General features: G+C 44.1%; 1 protein-coding gene across 2 annotated transcripts in view; it reads left to right on the top strand.

The window, feature by feature from the left end:
* The window catches only part of ubap1 (ubiquitin associated protein 1), a 91,146-nt gene that overhangs the window by 12,744 nt on the left and 58,733 nt on the right, over positions 1 to 19,669 (top strand). For both annotated transcript variants that reach the window (XM_085973777.1, XM_085973772.1), the window contains exons 2-3: positions 5,498 to 5,544; positions 17,863 to 17,990. In XM_085973777.1, coding sequence (XP_085829903.1) covers positions 5,505 to 5,544; positions 17,863 to 17,990 — 168 coding nt within the window. In that variant the 5' untranslated portion in view covers positions 5,498 to 5,504. The remainder of the gene's footprint in view (positions 1 to 5,497; positions 5,545 to 17,862; positions 17,991 to 19,669) is intronic.

Genomic DNA, 19,669 nt, shown 5'->3' with positions numbered 1-19,669 from the left:
GATCAGGCTTTCGCTAATATTGTTGCTGTCCTGAGAAATCATTTGAACCCCACACCGCTGATGTTAGCGGAACGATTTAAATTTTATGCGAGAACGCAACTGAAAGAGGAAAGCAACGCGGAGTATTTAATTGAACTGCGTAAGCTAGCGAAATACTGTCAGTTTGGGGAAAGACTGACAGAGGCACTGAGAGACAAATTCGTGTGTGGATTGTCGAAAGAAGGAACACAAAAGCGGCTGCTTGAAGAGAATGATCATACACTTGATAAGGCTGTCACTATTGCAGCATCGCACGAAGCCGCAGCGAGAGGCACTGCGGAAATGCAGCTGAAGGCAGCGGTACTCAGCGTAGATCAAATGGCTTTGGGTACAACGAAATGTTATCGTTGTGGAAAGACAACACACGATCAGAACCAATGCTGGTTTAAAAACCAGGAATGTAGAAAATGTGGCAAGCTTGGTCACATAGCTAAAGTATGCCGGTCAGGAAAGAAGACCAGCAACAAAAAGTCACCGCAGGAAAAGTGCAGAAAGGTACATAAGGTGGCTGAGAAGAGTTCGGATGAACAGAATTCGGATTCAGACTCCAACAGCAAGGAACTGGGTAGTCTGAGAATTCACAATGTGAGTAAGGAAGCTGACCGACAAACTATCTGGGTCACACTGCAGATAGCAGGAGTCCAAGTGAAGATGGAATTGGACACCGGATCGGCGTTGACGGTCATGAATAAGCAAGATTACAAAAAGTTATTCACACATATTCCCCTACGGGATACGGAGATAGTATTGCAGACATACACGGGGCAAAGAGCATACCCCATCGGAAAGATAAAAGTCAAGGTGAGACACAAGGGCAAAGAACACCAAGGAATGAACTTATATGTACTACCTGAGGGAGGTCCACCACTTCTGGGACGGGAGTGGATCAGGAAAATAAATATGGACTGGCACTCCCTAAACGCAGTAACGGTAGATTCCGGGAAAAAAGATGTCAAACCTGAACGATTGTCCAGAATATTGGATGAGGCTAAAGAGGTGTTCCAACAGGGACTGGGAACACTGAGGAATTAAGGCAAAAATCAAGATTGCAGAACATGCAAACCCAAAATTTTTCAAAGCCAGACCGGTACCTTATGCGATACGACCTGCTGTGGAAGCTGAGCTGGAAGGGCTAGAACATTCAGGAGTACTGTCTAAGGTGGACTGGAGTGAGTGGGCCACGCCCATTGTTCCCGTCATGAAGCGTTCATCGAGTAACAAGCCAGGGGAACCGGGGAAGGTCCGCATCTGTGGAGACTTCAAGATCACAGTTAATCCGGTGCTTCACACGGTGCAATATCTGCTTCCGCGGATTGAGGATATCTTTGCTTCATTGTCTGGCGGGAAACACTTCACCAAGATAGACCTGGCGCAAGCGTACTTACAGATGGAAGTTGAGGAAGAGTCGCGCCAGTATCTCACAATCAACACGCACAGAGGCTTGTATCGATATAATAGACTGGTTTTTGGAGTGGCTTCAGCTCCAGCAATTTGGCAGAGGGCCATGGAGCAGGTATTACAGGGAATTCCAAGCACTCAATGTTACTTGGACGATATCCTGATTACAGGAGATGACGATGAGGAACACCTTGCAAATTTGAAACTGGTGCTCACCAGATTGAAGGAATATGGACTTCGAGTTAATCGCCAGAAATGTGAGTTCTTTCAGAAACGGATCTCGTACTGTGGTCATGTCATTGACCAGGAGGGGCTGCACAAGTCACCTGACAAGATCGAAGCTGTTGTGAAGGCTCCCGCTCCGGAAAATGTATCCCAGTTGAGGTCGTTCCTAGGGTTGATTAACTATTACCATAAGTTTCTGCCAAATCTATCCACGGTGCTGCACCCGCTGAAAGCTCTTTTGCAGAAAGAAGTACCATGGAAGTGGAGCGAGGACTGTAAGAAGGCCTTTCGCAAAAGCAAGGCATTGATCACCTCAGGAAGTGTTGGCTCACTTCAACCCAACGCTACCTATTCGTTTAGCTTGTGATGCTTCTCCTTATGGTATTGGAGCAGTACTCTCACACAAGTGGCCAAATGGCTCGGAAAGGCCAATCGCATTTGCATCCAGATCATTGACCTCCGCTGAGCGCAACTATGCTCAGATAGATAGGGAGGCTCTCAGCCTGGTGTGGGGAGTAAAGAAGTTTAATCATTACCTGCAGGGCCAGAAGTTTACACTGCTGACAGACCACCAGCCGTTGGTATCCATATTCAACCCTAAAAAGGGCGTTCCCATTATGACCGCACAAAGGCTACAGAGGTGGTCCCTTTTCCTAGGGGCACACCAATATGACATAGAATACAAAGGATCAAAACAGCATGGGAATTCTGAGGGTTTATCGCGCCTACCGTTGCCAACGGTAGAAGAGGCGCCTACAGTGGACCCAGTGGAGATGTTCCACTCAACCATAGTGGAATGTCTACCAGTAACAAATTCTACCACTGAAAAGGAAACAAGAAATGACCCGACTCTCTCACGAGTCTACGATTTAACGGTGAAGGGATGGCCAGCACATGGCGAACCACTGTTGCCAGCATTCTCGCAAAGAAGAGAACAGCTGTCAGTGTGCCGAGGAACCTTGATGTGTGGATCCAGAGTGGTGATTCCACCCAAACTCCAGTATAAAGTGCTAAAGGAGCTTCACGAGGGGCATCTGGGTGGAGTGAAAATGAAGAACCTAGCCAGAGCGTTTGTGTGGTGGCCAGGTATCGATGGAGACATCGAAGAAATGACCAAGAGCTGTCTAGGATGCCAGAAGGTCCAAAACGCCCCACCACAAGCCCCTCTACATCCATGGGAGTGGCCATCATCTCCATGGCAAAGGGTACATATCGACTTTGCTGGTCCATTTATGGACTCAATGTTCTTAATCGCGGTTGATGCACACTCCAAGTGGCCGGAGGTAATAAAGATGTCCTCCACCACCACGGAAAAAACCATCACAGTATTAAGGACCATATTTGCCAGGAATAGGCTGCCGGAACAGATCTGTTCTGATAATGGACCGCAATTTGTGTCCGAAGAATTCAGGAAGTTCTTAAAAAACAATGGGGTTAAGCACTACACGTCCGCCCCATACCATCCCGCCACCAATGGATTAGCTGAAAGGTTTGTCCAGACCTTCAAGAAGGCCATGGGTAATGAAGACATAAATCTACAACATAAGGTAGATAACTTCTTGTTTGCGTACAGGAATGCAACACGTGGTTACAAACCAAACTGCCGCCATGATGTTTTTCAATAGAAGACTAAGATGCCGGCTGGATTTGATCAAGCCAAACATCAGAAGGGACGTAGAGAACCGGCAATGTCAAGGCATGAATGAAAGGCCAACTAGAACCTTCCAGCTAGGTCAACAAGTTTTGGCCCGGGACTACCGTACCGAGAAATGGCAGCCTGGAACTATTTGCACACGACTAGGACCGCTGATGTATACCGTGGACATTGGAGAAAGCATAATAAGGCGCCATGCTGACCAGATCATAGTCATCCGAAAAGGGACAACCTACACCACAACTCTATACGCCTAATGATGAAGCAGAGATACCCAGAGTATCTACCTCCCATCCGGTGATACTGGAACCAGATGAACCCGACACTGGCATTCAAGCCGAATCGACCTTGCCAAAAGAACCTACTACACCACCGAAAACTACTACACCACCGAGGCGTTATCCGGACCGAGTCAGGAAGCCTCCAGAGAGACTGACTTATAATTGATTAACTGCAGCAAATGTGTAGATTATTGTTCTTGTAAACATGTTAATTAATGATTACTTAAAATGTTATGTACTAATTATCTAAAAGGGGAGGAATTGTAGTGTATGTACCTTTAAGAGCCCCTGTGTACTGTAATGCCGGTGGTGACCACTCGGGTATATAAGCCTGTATAGCGTCTTGTATCTTTTAGTTCAGCCCTGACCTTCGACTAGTAAAGACCTGTTAAAGTTATTCTTGTGGTCTGTGTGCAGTGATTCATATTAACCATAACTGGAACACACAGACGTAACACCATCCACCACGTTAAAAAACATTCACTTCCCTCCACCACCAGCGCAACATGATGCAGTGTGTACCATCTACAGGATGCATTGTAGCAACACGCCAAAGCTTCTTCAATAACACCTCCCAAACTTGCAACCTCTACCACCTAGAAGGAGAAGGGCAGCAGGCGCATGGAAACACCATCACCTGCAAGTTCCCCTCCAAGTCACACATCATCCTGACTTGGACATTTATCAACTCTCTTTCATCGTCTCTGCATCAAAATCCTGGAACTCCCTAACTAACAAATGTGGGCGAACCTTTACTACACGGACTGCAGCGGTTCAAGAAGGCGGCTCACTGCCACCTTCTCAGGGTAAGTATGGGTGGGCACTAAATGCTGGCTTTGCCAGCAACACCCACCCAAGAATGATTTTTTTTTAAAGATGGAAGAGGTTCAATAGCAATTTTCAAAAGGGAATTGGATATATACTTAAAAAAGAAAAAAAATGTAGGGCTATGGGGCAAGAGCAGGGGAGTGGTAGATAGCTCTTTCAAAGAGTTGGTGCAGGCACTATGGGCTGAATGGCTGTATGATTCTATGATATAAGCTAAGTTCATCCCAGGATAAAATAAAAGTGGGAGCGAGCGAAGAGAAAGAGAAGTGAGTCATCAGTTATTAAGCAAAGGTAACCCATCCTATTCTGAAAGGTGATGATGTGAAATGTAGTATTTGAAATAATTAGTCTCATTTTAGGTAACCTGATTTTTTTTGGTCAATCTTGTTCTCTGCTCCTTCACCATGCTCCCCAAAAGTAAGAATATTGCTGAGGAGAACCCAGTTGAAGATTGATGTCATAATAGTCTGTATTACACTTTTTACAAAATAGTGCCAAAGATATCTGTGAAAGCATTATTACAGCTGATGCATAGAATTACAGAAAATGGACATGGAAGGCCAGTGTGAGTCAAGTGCTTTAAACATTCACTGCTGATTCAGTTGAGGTTGCACTCTCTTTAATGGTTTCAGAAGAAACTTGCCCATTGGGTGTAATTTGTTGTTGTCCGGCTGGATGCTCATTGATAGCCAGGGTCAGTTAACCGGCAGTGTCGTGGGCATGTCCATAAGTAGTTTAGTTTGTGTACATTTTGTCGTGTTGTAACATAGTTGGATTGTAAGATGCTGTGTTGGCTTCAGCTATTATACTTGAGCTGCCACAATGTACACCAGCGCCAAACCAGCCACTTAGATGAGCCTTGGAGGTGAGTAGTGAATTGAAGCACAGTTCTGCATTTATTGTAATTGTCTTGCCAAATTTGTGCCATTGCAGGTGTAAATTTAAATTTGTCACAACAATCCTATTATCACAGGCGTGAGCTTTAGAATCTTAGTGTATAATTTACTGTGTGTGGGCTATGCTTCCCCCATTATTTCTGATGATTAATCAGCATTACTTTGCTTTTTTCCAGATTCTAAATGGCCTCTAGGAAATCGGGATCAGATTTTCAGAACTCTGGTATGTGTATAAGTACATTCGGTGTTTTAACAGACTACTAGCTTTTTTTCTAGCATTTAAGTGAAGTGATAGTTAACTGACCAGTAGTTAATGGTCCCCATTCCGCTGATTTACTTAAGAATTTATAGGTTCTGCTTCAACAAAAGGTTTTGACAGATAATTCCACATTTTAACCACCTTCCCTGTAAAATATTTTTTTCTAATCTCCCCTTTAATTCTTTTTGTAATAATCTTAAATCTTTGCCCTCTTGTTACCATCTTGCCAACCAGTGGAAGCAATCTATAATTATTTACCTTAGCATAACACCAGATAATCTTGAAAACTTTGTTCAAGTCTCCTCTTAATATCTCGGCTCTAGTGGGGGGAAAAAAAAACCAGCGTCTTAAGTCTCTCTTCAAAACTCATCCCTGGTTGCATCCGAGTGAACTGACACGTGCTGCGCCCAATCTCAGCCCATCTGCTGCTGAAACCCTTGTCCATGCCTTTGTCACCTACAGGTTAGACAATTCCAGTGCTGTCCTCACTGGCCTCGCATCCTCCATAAAGTTCAGTTCATCCAAAGCTCTGCCCAAGTTCTCTCTCCCACACCAAGCCCCTCTCACCCTTCACCCCTGTTCTTGCTGACCCACATTGGCTTCTGGTCCAGCAGTCAGCTCTTGTGCATCTTCCATCTCTTCACCACACCATTGGTGGTTGTGCCTTTAGCCACCTAGGCCCCATGCTCGAGAATTCTCTCCCTAAACCCCTTTCCCTGTGCACCTCCCTCTTCGATCAGGCTTTTGGTTACCCCTCTTAATACAACATCCTGAAGATGGCTTTCATTAATCTTTCTACCCCATGCATACACGATCCACCCATAATTAGTTACTTTCTTTTAAATTAATATATCATTCAGGTTGTGTTAGTCATTGTTTTAGAATTTGCTATTTGCTAGTCATTAATGCTCATAGTAAGAAACTTCGCAACATCAGCAAGTAGACAAGCATAACTTTGAATAGACTTCAAATGTTCTTGTGTTCAAATGCCTGAATCTGCTTTTTTAATCAGTGGGATCTTCCTGAAAACTGAATTTAGAAATGCTTCAGTTTTTAAAAAAAAAAAAACACCCTTTTTTGGCTGTCATTTTTTATTGTCAACTTCAAAATCAGTGCCTCCTATTCTGGCAGACTACCAAAATGCAGAGTAATCAGCTTTAACTTTCTTAGAGTAATGGATTGCATCACTTCAGCAGCACAGAAAATGAGCAAAAATCACAAATAAAAGATGTTGTGGACCCGGGATGCTGTTTGTGCAAACTTTAAAAAAAAATTGTTTAAAATTATTTCTGTGGCTGCAGTTAATTAAATTAGAATTCAGCTCTCTACCAGTTGTTTCATCAAACTTCAGCTAGGTTAAGAACCCGGTAAACATAGGTAACAGGTAAGCTTCATATGGGAGAAATAAATCACAATTATCAATTGAATTGTAGGAACAGTGTACCCTTCTGACTTAGTGTTAACACATAATTTCCTCCCTCATAGGATCCCCAAAGGACTTCTTAATTGAAACAATTAAATATATAAGCATTCAACCAAGTTAGCCAAAGTCAGTGGCTATTGTGAATTTCAGGTGGAATTTCCTTATTATCACCACTGTTCAGACAAACCCAACAGACAGGAAAAGATCGGCTGGTCCCTCTAACCTTGACTATTCCAAGGCTCTCCAGGTTGGCCTCCCATCCTGCACCCTCTCTAAACCTGAGCTCATCCAAAACTCTGCTGTCCGTATCCTAACGCACCAAGTCCCATTCATCCGTCGCCCCTGTGTTCGCTGACCTACATTGGCTCCCAGTCCTCTAAGTCATACAGTCATGGTTCAACCTAACACAATGGCCTGGCTTATTGCACCCACCTCCCACTAGCCAGCCACACAATCTCCTGGGACAGGAAAAAAATACCCTAGATAATTTCGGGGGGAGGGGGGTGCAAACAACATCTGTGAAATTTGTCTGACTCCTGAAGGGGATCAGATGAGTTCCAGGAGAACACAGTGACCAGCAAACACATCGCTTAATATCCCACCTACATTTTGTACGCTGTGATGTCAGCCACAGTTAGGAACTCATCCACCTTCCCTTTGAGCACTTGTAGCCAATCTGCCCTCACTGCACGAGCTGGCAACTGGTTTTAAAGGTCGATGTTCCAATGTGAAAGGAAAATCCTCCTGACATCTAACCTACAACAGCAACTTACATTTATATAGTGCCTTTAAAGTTGTAAAACGTCCAAAGGCGCTTCATGGAAGCGATTATTCAACAAAATGTGACACCAAGTCACATAAGATATTAGGACCAAAAGCTTGGTCAAAGAGGTAGGTTTTAGGGAGTGTTTTAAAGGAGGAGAGAGGTTTAAGGAGGGAATTCCAGAGCTTAGGGCCTAGGTAGCCAAAGGCACGGCCGCCAATGGTGGAACGAAGAAAATTGGGGAAATCTGAGGGTTTTAGGGCTATAGGAGGTTACAGAGATAGTGAGGGGTGAGGCCATGGAGGGATTTGAAAACCAGGATGAGAATTTTAAGTGAGGCGTTGCTGGACTGGGAGCCAATGTAGGTCAGCGAGCACAGGGGCGATGGATGAATGGGACTCCGTGTGTTAGGATACGGACAGCAGAGTTTTGGATGAACTCAATTTTACGGAGAGTGCAGGATGGGAGGCCGACCTGAAGAACATTGGAATAGTCAAGTCTAGAGGTAAAAAAGGCCTGGATGATGGTTTCAGCAGCAGGTGAGCTGAAACAAGGGTGGAGACGGGTGATATTACAGAAGTGGAAGTAGGCGGTCTTGGTGATGGAGAGGATATGGGTCAGAAGCTAGTTGTATGCTTACGTAACTTGTTTGCATATCCCCTCATCCTATCTATTCTAGATGATGCCTAATCTAGGTCTTGTACAAGGACAGTTTAGTGAGCATTTTTGGTATTGGATTGTCCTGACATTACATCTCGGTACTCAGCGAAGACTGCAACACCACAGCCTGTGGAGAAGCAGGGTATCACTGACAGCAACTTCTGGATTTATGCGTTTAACTGTGCATGTGTGGACGCCAGAGGTTGCTGTCAGTTTTACCCAGTAATAACAGCGAACGCTGACAGCCTCGCCGTTATTGGTACAGCAAAATCCAGGCCATTGTTTCTAAAAGCTTCCCCACCACCATCTATCAGAGGCGAGCCCATTCTCCCATCAAATATAGTCTGCTTGATTGCTATTTTGAATATTGGCATTGGGGCATGAGCCTTTCTCCATGGGAATAATTCAAAACCCGAACGAGATGTTAAATATATGAATAACGGGCTGGCTGAGCATACCTTCTGTTTCTTGAATCACCGTCAGATAAATGCTGTCACGACCAGCAACTTGATTTATTTTGAGACCCTTTATTCTATCCAAGACACTATATGCAACCACATTGACGCTTTCTACTTTAGAGCCAACTGTATGATGCAACATTAGTAACTCAGCATTGTCTTCTGAAGGGAAGGCTGATGCAAAGTAGTTTCCTTACATTACAACAGTGACGATATTTCAAAAGTACTTCATTGGCTGTGAAGCACTTTGGGATATTCTGAGGATATGAAAGGTGTTCTATGAATGCAAGTTCTTTGTTTTATTTCTACATTTGCTGTCTTGCGTCCTTTTAAAGAGAAAGAAATTGAAGATAGAAACATAGAAGATAGGAGCAGGAGTAGGCCATTCGGCCCCTCGAGCCTGCTTCGCCATTTAATGAGATCATGGCTGATCATCCAAATTCAGTACCATGTCCCTGCCTTCTCTCCATATCCCTTTAGCCTTAATAAATATATCCAACTCCTTCTTGAATATATTTAATGAATTGGCCTCCACTGCCTTCGATGGTAGAGAATTCCACAGGTTCACCACTCTCTGGGTGAAGAAATTCCTCCTCATCTCTGTCCTAAATGGCCTACCCCTTATCCTTAGACTGTGACCCCTGGCTCTGGACTCCCCGGCCATCGGGAACATCCTTCCTGCATCTAGCCTGTCTAGTCCTGTTAGAATTTTATAAGTTTCAATGAGATCCCTGTTGTATCCGTGTTTTAATGGAGACATGGAATGCAGGAGCTGGTTTAACAGGTGTTTACTGAACAAAGTCTGGAGGTGAACTAACAAATACAAGACACTATACAGGCTTATATAGCCCGAGTGGCCACTACCGGCATTACAGTACACAGGGGCTCTTAAAGGCACATACACCACAATTCCTCCCCTTTTAGACAACCAGTACATAACATTTTAAGTAATCATTAATTAACATGTTTACAAGAACAATAATCTACACATTTGCTGCAGTTAATCAATTATAAGTCAGTCTCTCTGGAGGCTTCCTGACTCGGTCCGGATAACGCCTCGGTGGTGTAGTAGTTTTCGGTGGTGTAGTAGGTTCTTTTGGCAAGGTCGATTCGGCTTGAATGCCAGTGTCGGGTTCATCTGGTTCCAGTATCACCGGATCGGAGGTAGATACTATGGGTATCTCTGCCTCATCATTAGGCGTATAGAGTTGTGGTGTAGGTTGTCCCTTTTCGGATGACTCTATGATCTGGTCAGCATGGCGCCTTATTATGCTTTCTCCAATGTCCACGGTATACATCAGCAGTCCTAGTCGTGTGCAAATAGTTCCAGGCTGCCATTTCTCGGTACGGTAGTCCCGGGCCAAAACTTGTTGACCTAGCTGGAAGGTTCTAGTTGGCCTTTCATTCACGCCTTGAAATTGCCGGTTCTCTACGTCCCTTCTGATGTTTGGCTTGATCAAATCCAGCCGGCATCTTAGTCTTCTATTGAAAAACATCATGGCGGGAGTTTGGTTTGTAACCACGTGTTGCATTCCTGTATGCAAACAAGAAGTTATCTACCTTATGCTGTAGATTTATGTCTTCATTACCCATGGCCTTTATGGCCTTCTTGAAGGTCTGGACAAACCTTTCAGCCAATCCATTGGTGGCGGGATGGTATGGGGCAGACGTGTAGTGCTTAACCCCATTGTTTTTTAAGAACTTCCTGAATTCTTCGGACACAAATTGCGGTCCATTATCAGAACAGATCTGTTCAGGCAGCCCATTCCTGGCAAATATGGTCCTTAATACTGTGATGGTTTTTTCCGTGGTGGTGGAGGACATCTTTATTACCTCCGGCCACTTGGAGTGTGCATCAACCGCGATTAAGAACATTGAGTCCATAAATGGACCAGCAAAGTCGATATGTACCCTTTGCCAGGGAGATGAGGGCCACTCCCATGGATGTAGAGGGGCTTGTGGTGGAGCGTTTTGGACCTTCTGGCATCCTAGACAGCCCTTGGTCATTTCTTCGATGTCTCCATCGATACCTGGCCACCACACAAACGCTCTGGCTAGGTTCTTCATTTTTACTCCACCCAGATGCCCCTCGTGAAGCTCCTTTAGCACTTTATCCTGGAGTTTGGGTGGAATCACCACTCTGGATCCACACATCAAGGTTCCTCGGCACACTGACAGCTGTTCTCCTCTTTGCGAGAATGCTGGGAACAGTGGTTCGCCATGTGCTGGCCATCCCTTCACCGTTAAATCGTAGACTCGTGAGAGAGTCGGGTCATTTCTTGTTTCCTTTTCAGTGGTAGAATTTGTTACTGGTAGACATTCCACTATGGTTGAGTGGAACATCTCCACTGGGTCCACTGTAGGTGCCTCTTCTACCGTTGGCAACGGCAGACGCGATAAACCGTCAGCATTTCCATGCTGTTTTGATCCTTTGTATTCTATGTCATATTGGTGTGCCCCTAGGAAAAGGGACCACCTCTGTAGCCTTAGCGCTGTCATAATGGGAACGCCCTTTTTAGGGTTGAATATGGAGATGAGGGGTTGATGGTCAGTCAACAAGGTAAATTTTTGTCTGTGTAGGTAATGGTTGAATTTCTTCACTCCCCATACCAGGCTGAGTGCTTCCCTGTCGATCTGGGCACAGTTATGCTCAGCTGAGTTCAATGAGCGTGACGCAAAAGCTATCAGCCGCTCCGAGCCATCAGGGAATCTATGCGATAATACCGCTCCTACGCCGTAAGGGGATGCATCGCACGCCAGTCTGATTGGCAGTGATGGGTTGTAATGAGCCAAAACTTCCTTGGACGTGATCAAGCCTTTGCATTTATGGAAGGCACGTTTACAGTCTTCGCTCCATTTCCAATTTACTCCCGTTTGTAGCAGTTCGTTAAGAGGGTGCAGAACAGTTGACAAGTTCGGTAAAAATTTATGATAGTAATTTATTAATCCCAGGAACGACCTTAATTGTGAGACATTTTCAGGTGCTGGGGCTTTTATGACCGCTTCAATTTTTTCAGGTGACTTATGCAACCCTTCTTCGTTAATTATGTGGCCACAATATGATATTTGTTTCTGGAAAAATTCGCACTTGGGGCGATTTGCTCGTAGGCCCCGTTCTCTCAGCCTATTGAGCACCTGCTCCAAATTGGCAAGGTGCTCGTTGTCGTTTTCTCCTGTTACAAGGATGTCGTCTAGGTAGCATCGAGTCCCCGGAATCCCTTGCAGGACTTGCTCCATAGCTCTTTGCCAGATAGCTGGAGCTGATGCTACTCCAAAAACCAGTCAATTGTACTGGTACAGGCCTTTGTGTGTGTTTATTGTGAGATACTTTTTAGAGGCCTCCTCAACCTCCATCTGTAGATATGCCTGTGCCAAGTCAATTTTGGTGAAACGTTTCCCTCCGGATAGTGAGGCGAAAATATCTTCTATCCTCGGAAGAGGATACTGTACCGTGTGAAGGACCGGGTTTACAGTCACCTTGAAGTCCCCACAGATGCGAATTTTTCTCTGTTCTTCAGATTTATCATTATTCAACGTTTTCTTCATGACCGGGACGATGGGTGTTGCCCACTCGCTCCAATCTATCTTGGATAACACGCCTGCCTTTTCCAAATTCTCCAGCTCTGCCTCGACTGCTGGACGAATTGCGTATGGCACCGGCCTTGCCTTAAAAAAACTTGGGAATTGCTGCATCTTCCACTTTTATTGAGGCGGTGACGCCTTTCAAGGTTCCTAGTTCCTGTTGAAACACTTCTTTGGCGTTGGCCAAGATGTCTTTTAATCGTTCAGGTATGACGTCATCATTTTTTTTCTTACTGGTCACTGTCAGTGCCTGAATGGAGTGCCAGTCTAAACGTATCTTCCTGATCCATTCACGTCCCAACAGCGGTGGACCACCATCTTGCAGAACGTATAAATACAACTTCTGTATTTCCTTGCCGTTATATACAACAGGCACCCTTATTTTCCCTCTGGGGTATACTTTCTGCCCCGTATATGTTTTCAAGATAATGGATGTGTCTTTCAAAGGTATATGCGGAAATAGCCGCTCGTAATCCCGTCGACTTATGACGGTCAGAGCTGATCCTGTATCTAGCTCCATTTTAACTGGGGACCCTGCTATCGTGAGGGTAACCCAAATGGTCTGGTAATCTTCTTTGGCAATTACATTATGTAATTTGAGACAGCTTAGTCTCTTGTTTCCGGAGTCGCTATCGTTCTTCTGGTCTTCGGAGCTACTGTCCGTCATCATTTGTACCTTTCTGTACTTTTCCTTATTGATTTTTTTTTTGTCAGTGGATTTTTTGTTTCCAGATCGGCATATACGTGCAATGTGTCCCATCTTTCCGCATTGCCTGCATGCTTTGTCCTTGAACCAGCAGTCCCTCTGGTCATGGGTGGATCTGCCGCAGCGATAACATCTCTCGAAACCCTGTGTCATTTCATGGGTGCCGAAGTCCTGTGGCTTTTGCTGTATCTTTGCAGCTCCTCTTGCGGCTGCTTCGTATGATACAGCCACACTGAAAGCCTTGTCCAGTGTTAAATCTTTCTCAGAAAGTAGCCTTTTCTGTGTTCCTTCACTTAGGAGACCGCAGACGAATTTGTCTCGAAGAGAATCTGCCAGTCCTGCCCCGAATTGGCAGTGCTTTGACAGCTTTCTTAATTCGGTGAGGTAATCAGCGTTACTTTCATTCTTGTGCTGATTCCTTCTGAAGAATTTGAATCGTTCCGCTATCAGCAGCGGTGTTGGGTTTAAGTGCTCCTGTAGGGTATCAACAATCTCTTTAAAATTCTTGTCCATCGGTTTGGCTGGAGTGATTAAGTTTCGTAACAGCCCGTATGTCCTTGCGCCCATTAGATTTAGAAGTACCGATGCCTTTTTATCATCCTCTATTTCATTCGCTGTGCAATATACCTCCACTCTTTCCACATGTGGTCCAATCCTCTACATCACTATCGAAAGCAGTAATATTGCCAGTCTTAGGCATCCTGAAAAAAAAATGGCGCCTCCCGCGCTTTCCTTTCTTCCCTGCTGAGGAAAAAAATGGCGCCTCCCGCGCTTTCCCGCCGCTGCCGCTGCTGACAACGCTGTTCTCCGCGGTTTTTATTTATACAGATATTTTTAATAGTTGGAGACTCGTTCCCGCCGGACTCTCTGGGACTTTTCCCTCCCTCTGCTTGGTCCGAACGCCGATCTGCTTTGCAGCGCTGGCCGTCTACCGAGTGTTCCACCCTCCGTCTCTGTTTGCCTCCGCCTTCGCTGCTCGGCCCCGCTGCAGAGCCAGCCGATCAAGCCCCAGCCCGCCGCCCAGGAAGGATTATTGCAGTACCTGCCACCAGCCCGGCTAGCTGGTGAAACCAGAGTTTTTTCTTTTTTTTTTCTTCGACCTTCGTCTGAGGAATCGATCTCCTTGAGGTGCTGCCGAATTGCAGGTAAGCCTGTTTCCAATTCGTCGCCACTGTTGTATTCGTGTGTTAATGGAGACACGGAATGCAGGAGCTGGTTTAACAGGTGTTTACTGAACAAAGTCTGGAGGTGAACTAACAGATACAAGACACTATACAGGCTTATATAGCCCGAGTGGCCACTACCGGCATTACAGTACACAGGGGCTCTTAAAGGCACATACACCACAATCCCCTCTCATTCTTCTAAACTCCAGCGAGTATAAGCCCAATTGACCCAATCTCTCCTCGTACGTCATTCCTGCCATCCCAGGTATCAGCCTGGTGAATCTTCGTTGCACCCCCTCCATGGCAAGAACATGCTTCCTCAGGTAAGGCGACCAAAACTGCGCACAATACTCAAGGTGTGGTCTTACCAAGGTCCTGTACAACTGCAGCAAGACATCCTTGTTCCTGTACTTGAACCCTCTCGCTACGGCAGTTATTGCAATAGTCTATCTTTTAATACAGATTAAGGTACTTTTCTTTGTAAAAGAAAGACTTGCATTTCTATAGCGCCTTTCATGACCACCGGATGTCCCAAAGCGCTTTGCAGCCAATGAAGTACTTGTGAAATGTAGTCACTGTTCTAATGTAGGAAACGTGGCAGCCAATTTGCACACAGCAAGGTCCCACAAACAGCAATGTGATAATGACCAGATAATCTGTTTTTTAGTGATGTTGATTGAGGGATAAATATTGGTCAGGACAATGGGGATAATTCCCCAGCTCCTCTTCGAAATAGTGCTGTGGGATCTTTTATGTCCACCTGAGAGAGCAGACGGGCCTCGGTTTAACATCTCATCTGAAAGACGGCACCTCCAACAGTGCAGCATTCCCTCAGCACTGCACTGGAGTGTCAGCCTAGATTTTTGTGCTCAAGTCTCGAGTGGGACTTGAACCCACAACCTTCTGACTCGGTGGCAAGCGTGCTACCAACTGAGCCACGGCTGGCAATTTTGTAAGTACATTTGACCACGGACTCATGGTTTGCTCATTGTCAACTGTGCTCCTGAAGGTGCGATTTTTAAATGGCAGTGTAGACTTTCTATTTCCATGGGTCATGTTCTTCTGTCAGAACACCTGGCTCCTCCTATGGCCTGCTAAATGCATGGAACTGTTTGTGTCTTTCGTATACTTGCATCAGGAAGCAAAACAGCATCTGGTGCCAGAACAATGATGTATGGGCCAAACTCATCTTCAATTCCCAGGCCCACAAATCCAATTAAAAAAAAAAAATAAATTATTGTGGGCAATTCAGTGAATTCGAACAATATTGTGTGTTTATATTGTATGCAGAAAACTCGGACTTTATTTTCAGAATTTTCCTCAGTGGCCTACAAGAAAGCAGAGGCAAATTACAATATATATGTAGGAGACTGGAACTTAGTCATTTTGTCTTAACTGTCCAGCATCTACTATATAAGGTAGAAACATAGAAACATAGAAGATAGGAGCAGGAGTAGGCCATTCGGCCCCTTGAGCCGCGGGGGGGGGGCGGCGGGGGGGCGGGGGCGGGGCGGCGGGGCGGGGGGGGGCGCGGCGGGGGGGGGGCGCGGGGGGGGGGGAGGAAGAGCCATTTATTCCAACTCTTTGCTTTCTGTCTGCCAACCAGTTCTCTATCCAAGTCAACACCTTGCCCCCAATCCCATGTGCCTTAACTTTACACGCTAATCTCTTATGCGGGATCTTATCGAATGCCTTTTGAAAGTCCGAATACACCCCATCCACTGGTTCTCCCTTATCTATTTTACCAGTTACATCCTCAAAAAATTCCAGTAGATTAGTCGAGCACGATTTACCTTTTGTAAATCCATGTTGACTTTGTCCGATCCGGTCACTGTTTTACAAGTGCTCTGCTATTACATCTTTTATAATGGACTCTAGCATTTTCCCCACTACCGATGTCAGGCTTACCGGTCTGTAATTCCCCGTTTTCTCTCTACCACCTTTTTTGAATAGTGGGGTAACATTAGCTACCTGCCAATCCATGGGTACTGTTCCAGAGTCTATCGAATTTTGGAAGATGACCAGCAATGCATCTACTATTTCTCGGGCCACTTCCTTAAGTACCCTAGGATGTAGATTATCAGGCCCTGGGGATTTATCGGCCTTCAATCCCGTCAATTTCCCTAACACCAATTCCCTACAAATACTGATTTCTATCAGTTCCTCCCTTTTCATTAGACCCTATGTTCCCGACATCTCTGGGAGGTTATTTGTGTCCTCCTTTCTGAAGACAGAACCAAAGTATGTATTTAATTGGTCTGCCATTTCTTTGTTCCCCATTATAAATTCCCCTGATTCTGACTGCAAGGGACCTACGCTTGACTTCACCAATCTTTTTCTCTTCACATATCTATAAAAGCTTTTACAGTCAGTTTTTATGTTCCCTGAAAGCTTACTCTCATACTCTATTTTCCCCCTCTTAATTAATCCCTTTGTCCTCCTTTGTTGAATCCTAAACTGCTCCCAATCCTCCGGTTTACTGCTTTTTCTGGCCAATTTATATGTCCTCTCCTTGGATCTTATGCTATCCCTAATTTCTCTTGTTAGCCACGGTTGAGTCACCTTTTTTGTTTTATTTTTATGCCAAACAGGGATGAACAAATTCTGTAGTTCATCCATGCGATCTTTGAATGTTTGCCATTGCCTATCCACCGTCAACCCTTTGAGTGACATTCCCCGATCAATCCTACCCAACTCGCGCCTCATACCATCGTAGTTTCCTTTATTTAAATTCAGGACCCTAGTCTCTGAGTCAACTGCTTCACTCGCCATCTTAATGAAGAATTCGATCATATTATGATCGCTCCGACCCAAGGCGCCTCGCACAACAAGGTTGCTAATTAATCCTTTCTCATTACATAATACCCAGTCTAAGATGGCCTGATCTCTAGTTGGTTCTTTGACATACAGGTCCAGGAAACCATCCTGTATACACTCCAGGAATTTCTCTTCCACAGTATTGTTACTAATTTGGTTAGCCCAATCTATATGTAGATTAAAGTCACCCATGATAACTGCTGTGCCCTTATTGCACGCTTCTTCAATTTCCCTTTTAATGCCATCCCCGACCTCCGCATTACTGTTTGGAGGTCTATATACCACTCCCACTAACGTTTTCTGCCTCTTGGTATTTCTCAGTTCTACCCATACAGATAAAGGGCCTCAAAAGGAAGTGATGGGATTATAAAATATTTGAATGGCCTTAAGACAATGAACATAATCGGCTGTAATTTGAGATGTGTTAGTGACAGTAATATAAACAGTACAAATTAAATTTGAGCTGTAATTGTGTTTTGACAAAATGTGCAAAAGTTCATGGACACTAGGATGAATTTAAAAAAATTGTACTATTTAAAACTTAAAATGAGATGACCTCATTTAGGTGGAGAGACAAAATGACTACTGCAAAAACTAATATGGTAAAATAGAAGGTCCTTCGTTACAATGCAACATTGTGATCAGTTTTGCTAAATGATGAATATTATCTGTTTGGAAGCTTTTTAAACACAATTGCTTGTTTTTAGGAGCGGCCTGTAGTTATCTTGATGATGTCCCATTTAAGATTGGTGATAAGTTCAAAATTCCTGCCAAAGTGGGAATTCCTGTTGGATTTTGTATATTGGACTACTCTACACTATTGAGAGAGAGCCATGTGAGTATGAATAACGCATCTAAGTTTTTTTGACTTGAGTGAACGTTTGACCTAATCACGGTGACGAATGTTTGTATTGGGACTGGATTTTTTTCACTTTTGAAACCAATGTCTGCATCAAGTGGTTTGGGTTATTTCAGTTCAATGCAGAGTAAAACTGCTGTTCTTATGCCAATATTACACACGTTGATCATTCTTTGAAGAAGAATTTTCTCATATTGCTCCCTATTAAACTATTCCCAAAATAGTTTTAAGTCTTTTTCCAACTTTAATGGTTTAGTTTAAAGTAATGTTCTGGATTTACTTCTTCTGCACTGCTTACTATCTTTAGGGACACCTCTCCGATGCTGTTTTTCAAGGCTGAAAACCCCCAGCATTTTTCAGTCTTTTCATAGTCTTTTTTCTTTTGATCCTAGAGGTCAGTCTGTTCCTATTCTCTGGCTTTAATGTCTTCCTTGTGTCTCAGTGACCAAAACTGGACACTGCACAAAGTCTGCCAAGAGCAACATAAAGTTTAAACGTGAATTCCTCAGAGTTGTGCTGTACTGTTTTGGCCATATAGTTCAGCATTCTATTTGCCACGTTGGTTGTTACTTCACAGTTAAGCGTCAAGTCTATTAAAACCTCAAGCTATTGTTCCACTCCATCATTAGCTATTTGGCTCTTAAGCGCAGTACTTATAATTGTCTGTATTAAATTTAATCTTCTACTGTTCTGTCCTTTTACATATTTTGTTTTATGTTTTTGTAATTCCCAACTACCACCTCAGATTTGACCAGTTTGCATTGAGCTTCTGAATCTAAGTAATTTAAATTAGAAACTTTGGGGTGCGAAAAGCTATTTCTGGGGCATCCAACTTCATATTTGTCCCAACCCCAACAAAACTCTTCTAATAAGAACCTGCTATTGTCTTCCTTTACCAAATTCTTATCCATTCCCAGATCTTTGAACCCCCACCACTTTAAGTGTAGATTTAATAGAGGGGTCCAAAATCATGAAGGGTTTTGACAGATTAGATGGTAAATTTCAAAAGGGAATTGGAGAGATATTTGAAACTGAAAAATTTGCAGGGCTATGGGGAAAGAGCAGGCGAGTGGGACTAATTAGGCAGCTCTTTCAAAGTGCTGGCACAGGCACAATGGGTCAATGGCTTCCTTCTGTACTGTATGATTCGATGAGCAGTACACAAGATCAAATTGTCTTGATCTTAAGAATAAAAGGTGCTGATTTTGTTTTGAAGGCACTTTCAATAAAATCATTTTATTCAACTCCAGATTGGTTTTGTGCTATAAGCATTGCTCTACACCAGTATTGATGGGGTGATGTCTATAAAATCTGATGCAGTAACTGAAAATTAATCATCAAACGTTAAAAAGGAATACACAGAATCATTAGTATAGGAAACTTTCGATTTACCGGCACCTAAATAACCAGAAATCTCGGTTAACCGGCAAAATTCAGGAGTAGGTTCAGGTAACTTTTATTACTTGCCTTCCTCCATCTGTTGCTGTGCAAGGGTGTGGCTGCAACTGTTGCTAAGCTACAGAGACGCTTGGAACTTTTGGCCATTGTTCTGAACCTGTTGCTAAGCAACAGGGTTTGTTGCTTTATACGGAGCTCTTGGCTCCGTATCTTTTACTATAGCTTTCGGTTATCCGGAATTTTTGATGAGCCGGCCC

The sequence above is a fragment of the Somniosus microcephalus genome, chromosome 2 (assembly GCF_052327205.1).
Source record: "Somniosus microcephalus isolate GS21.2 chromosome 2, FLI_Smic_1.0, whole genome shotgun sequence".
Classification (NCBI taxonomy): domain Eukaryota; kingdom Metazoa; phylum Chordata; class Chondrichthyes; order Squaliformes; family Somniosidae; genus Somniosus; species Somniosus microcephalus.
The sequence above is the reverse complement of the archived record's forward strand: the minus strand, read 5'-3'. Positions and strand labels throughout refer to the sequence as shown.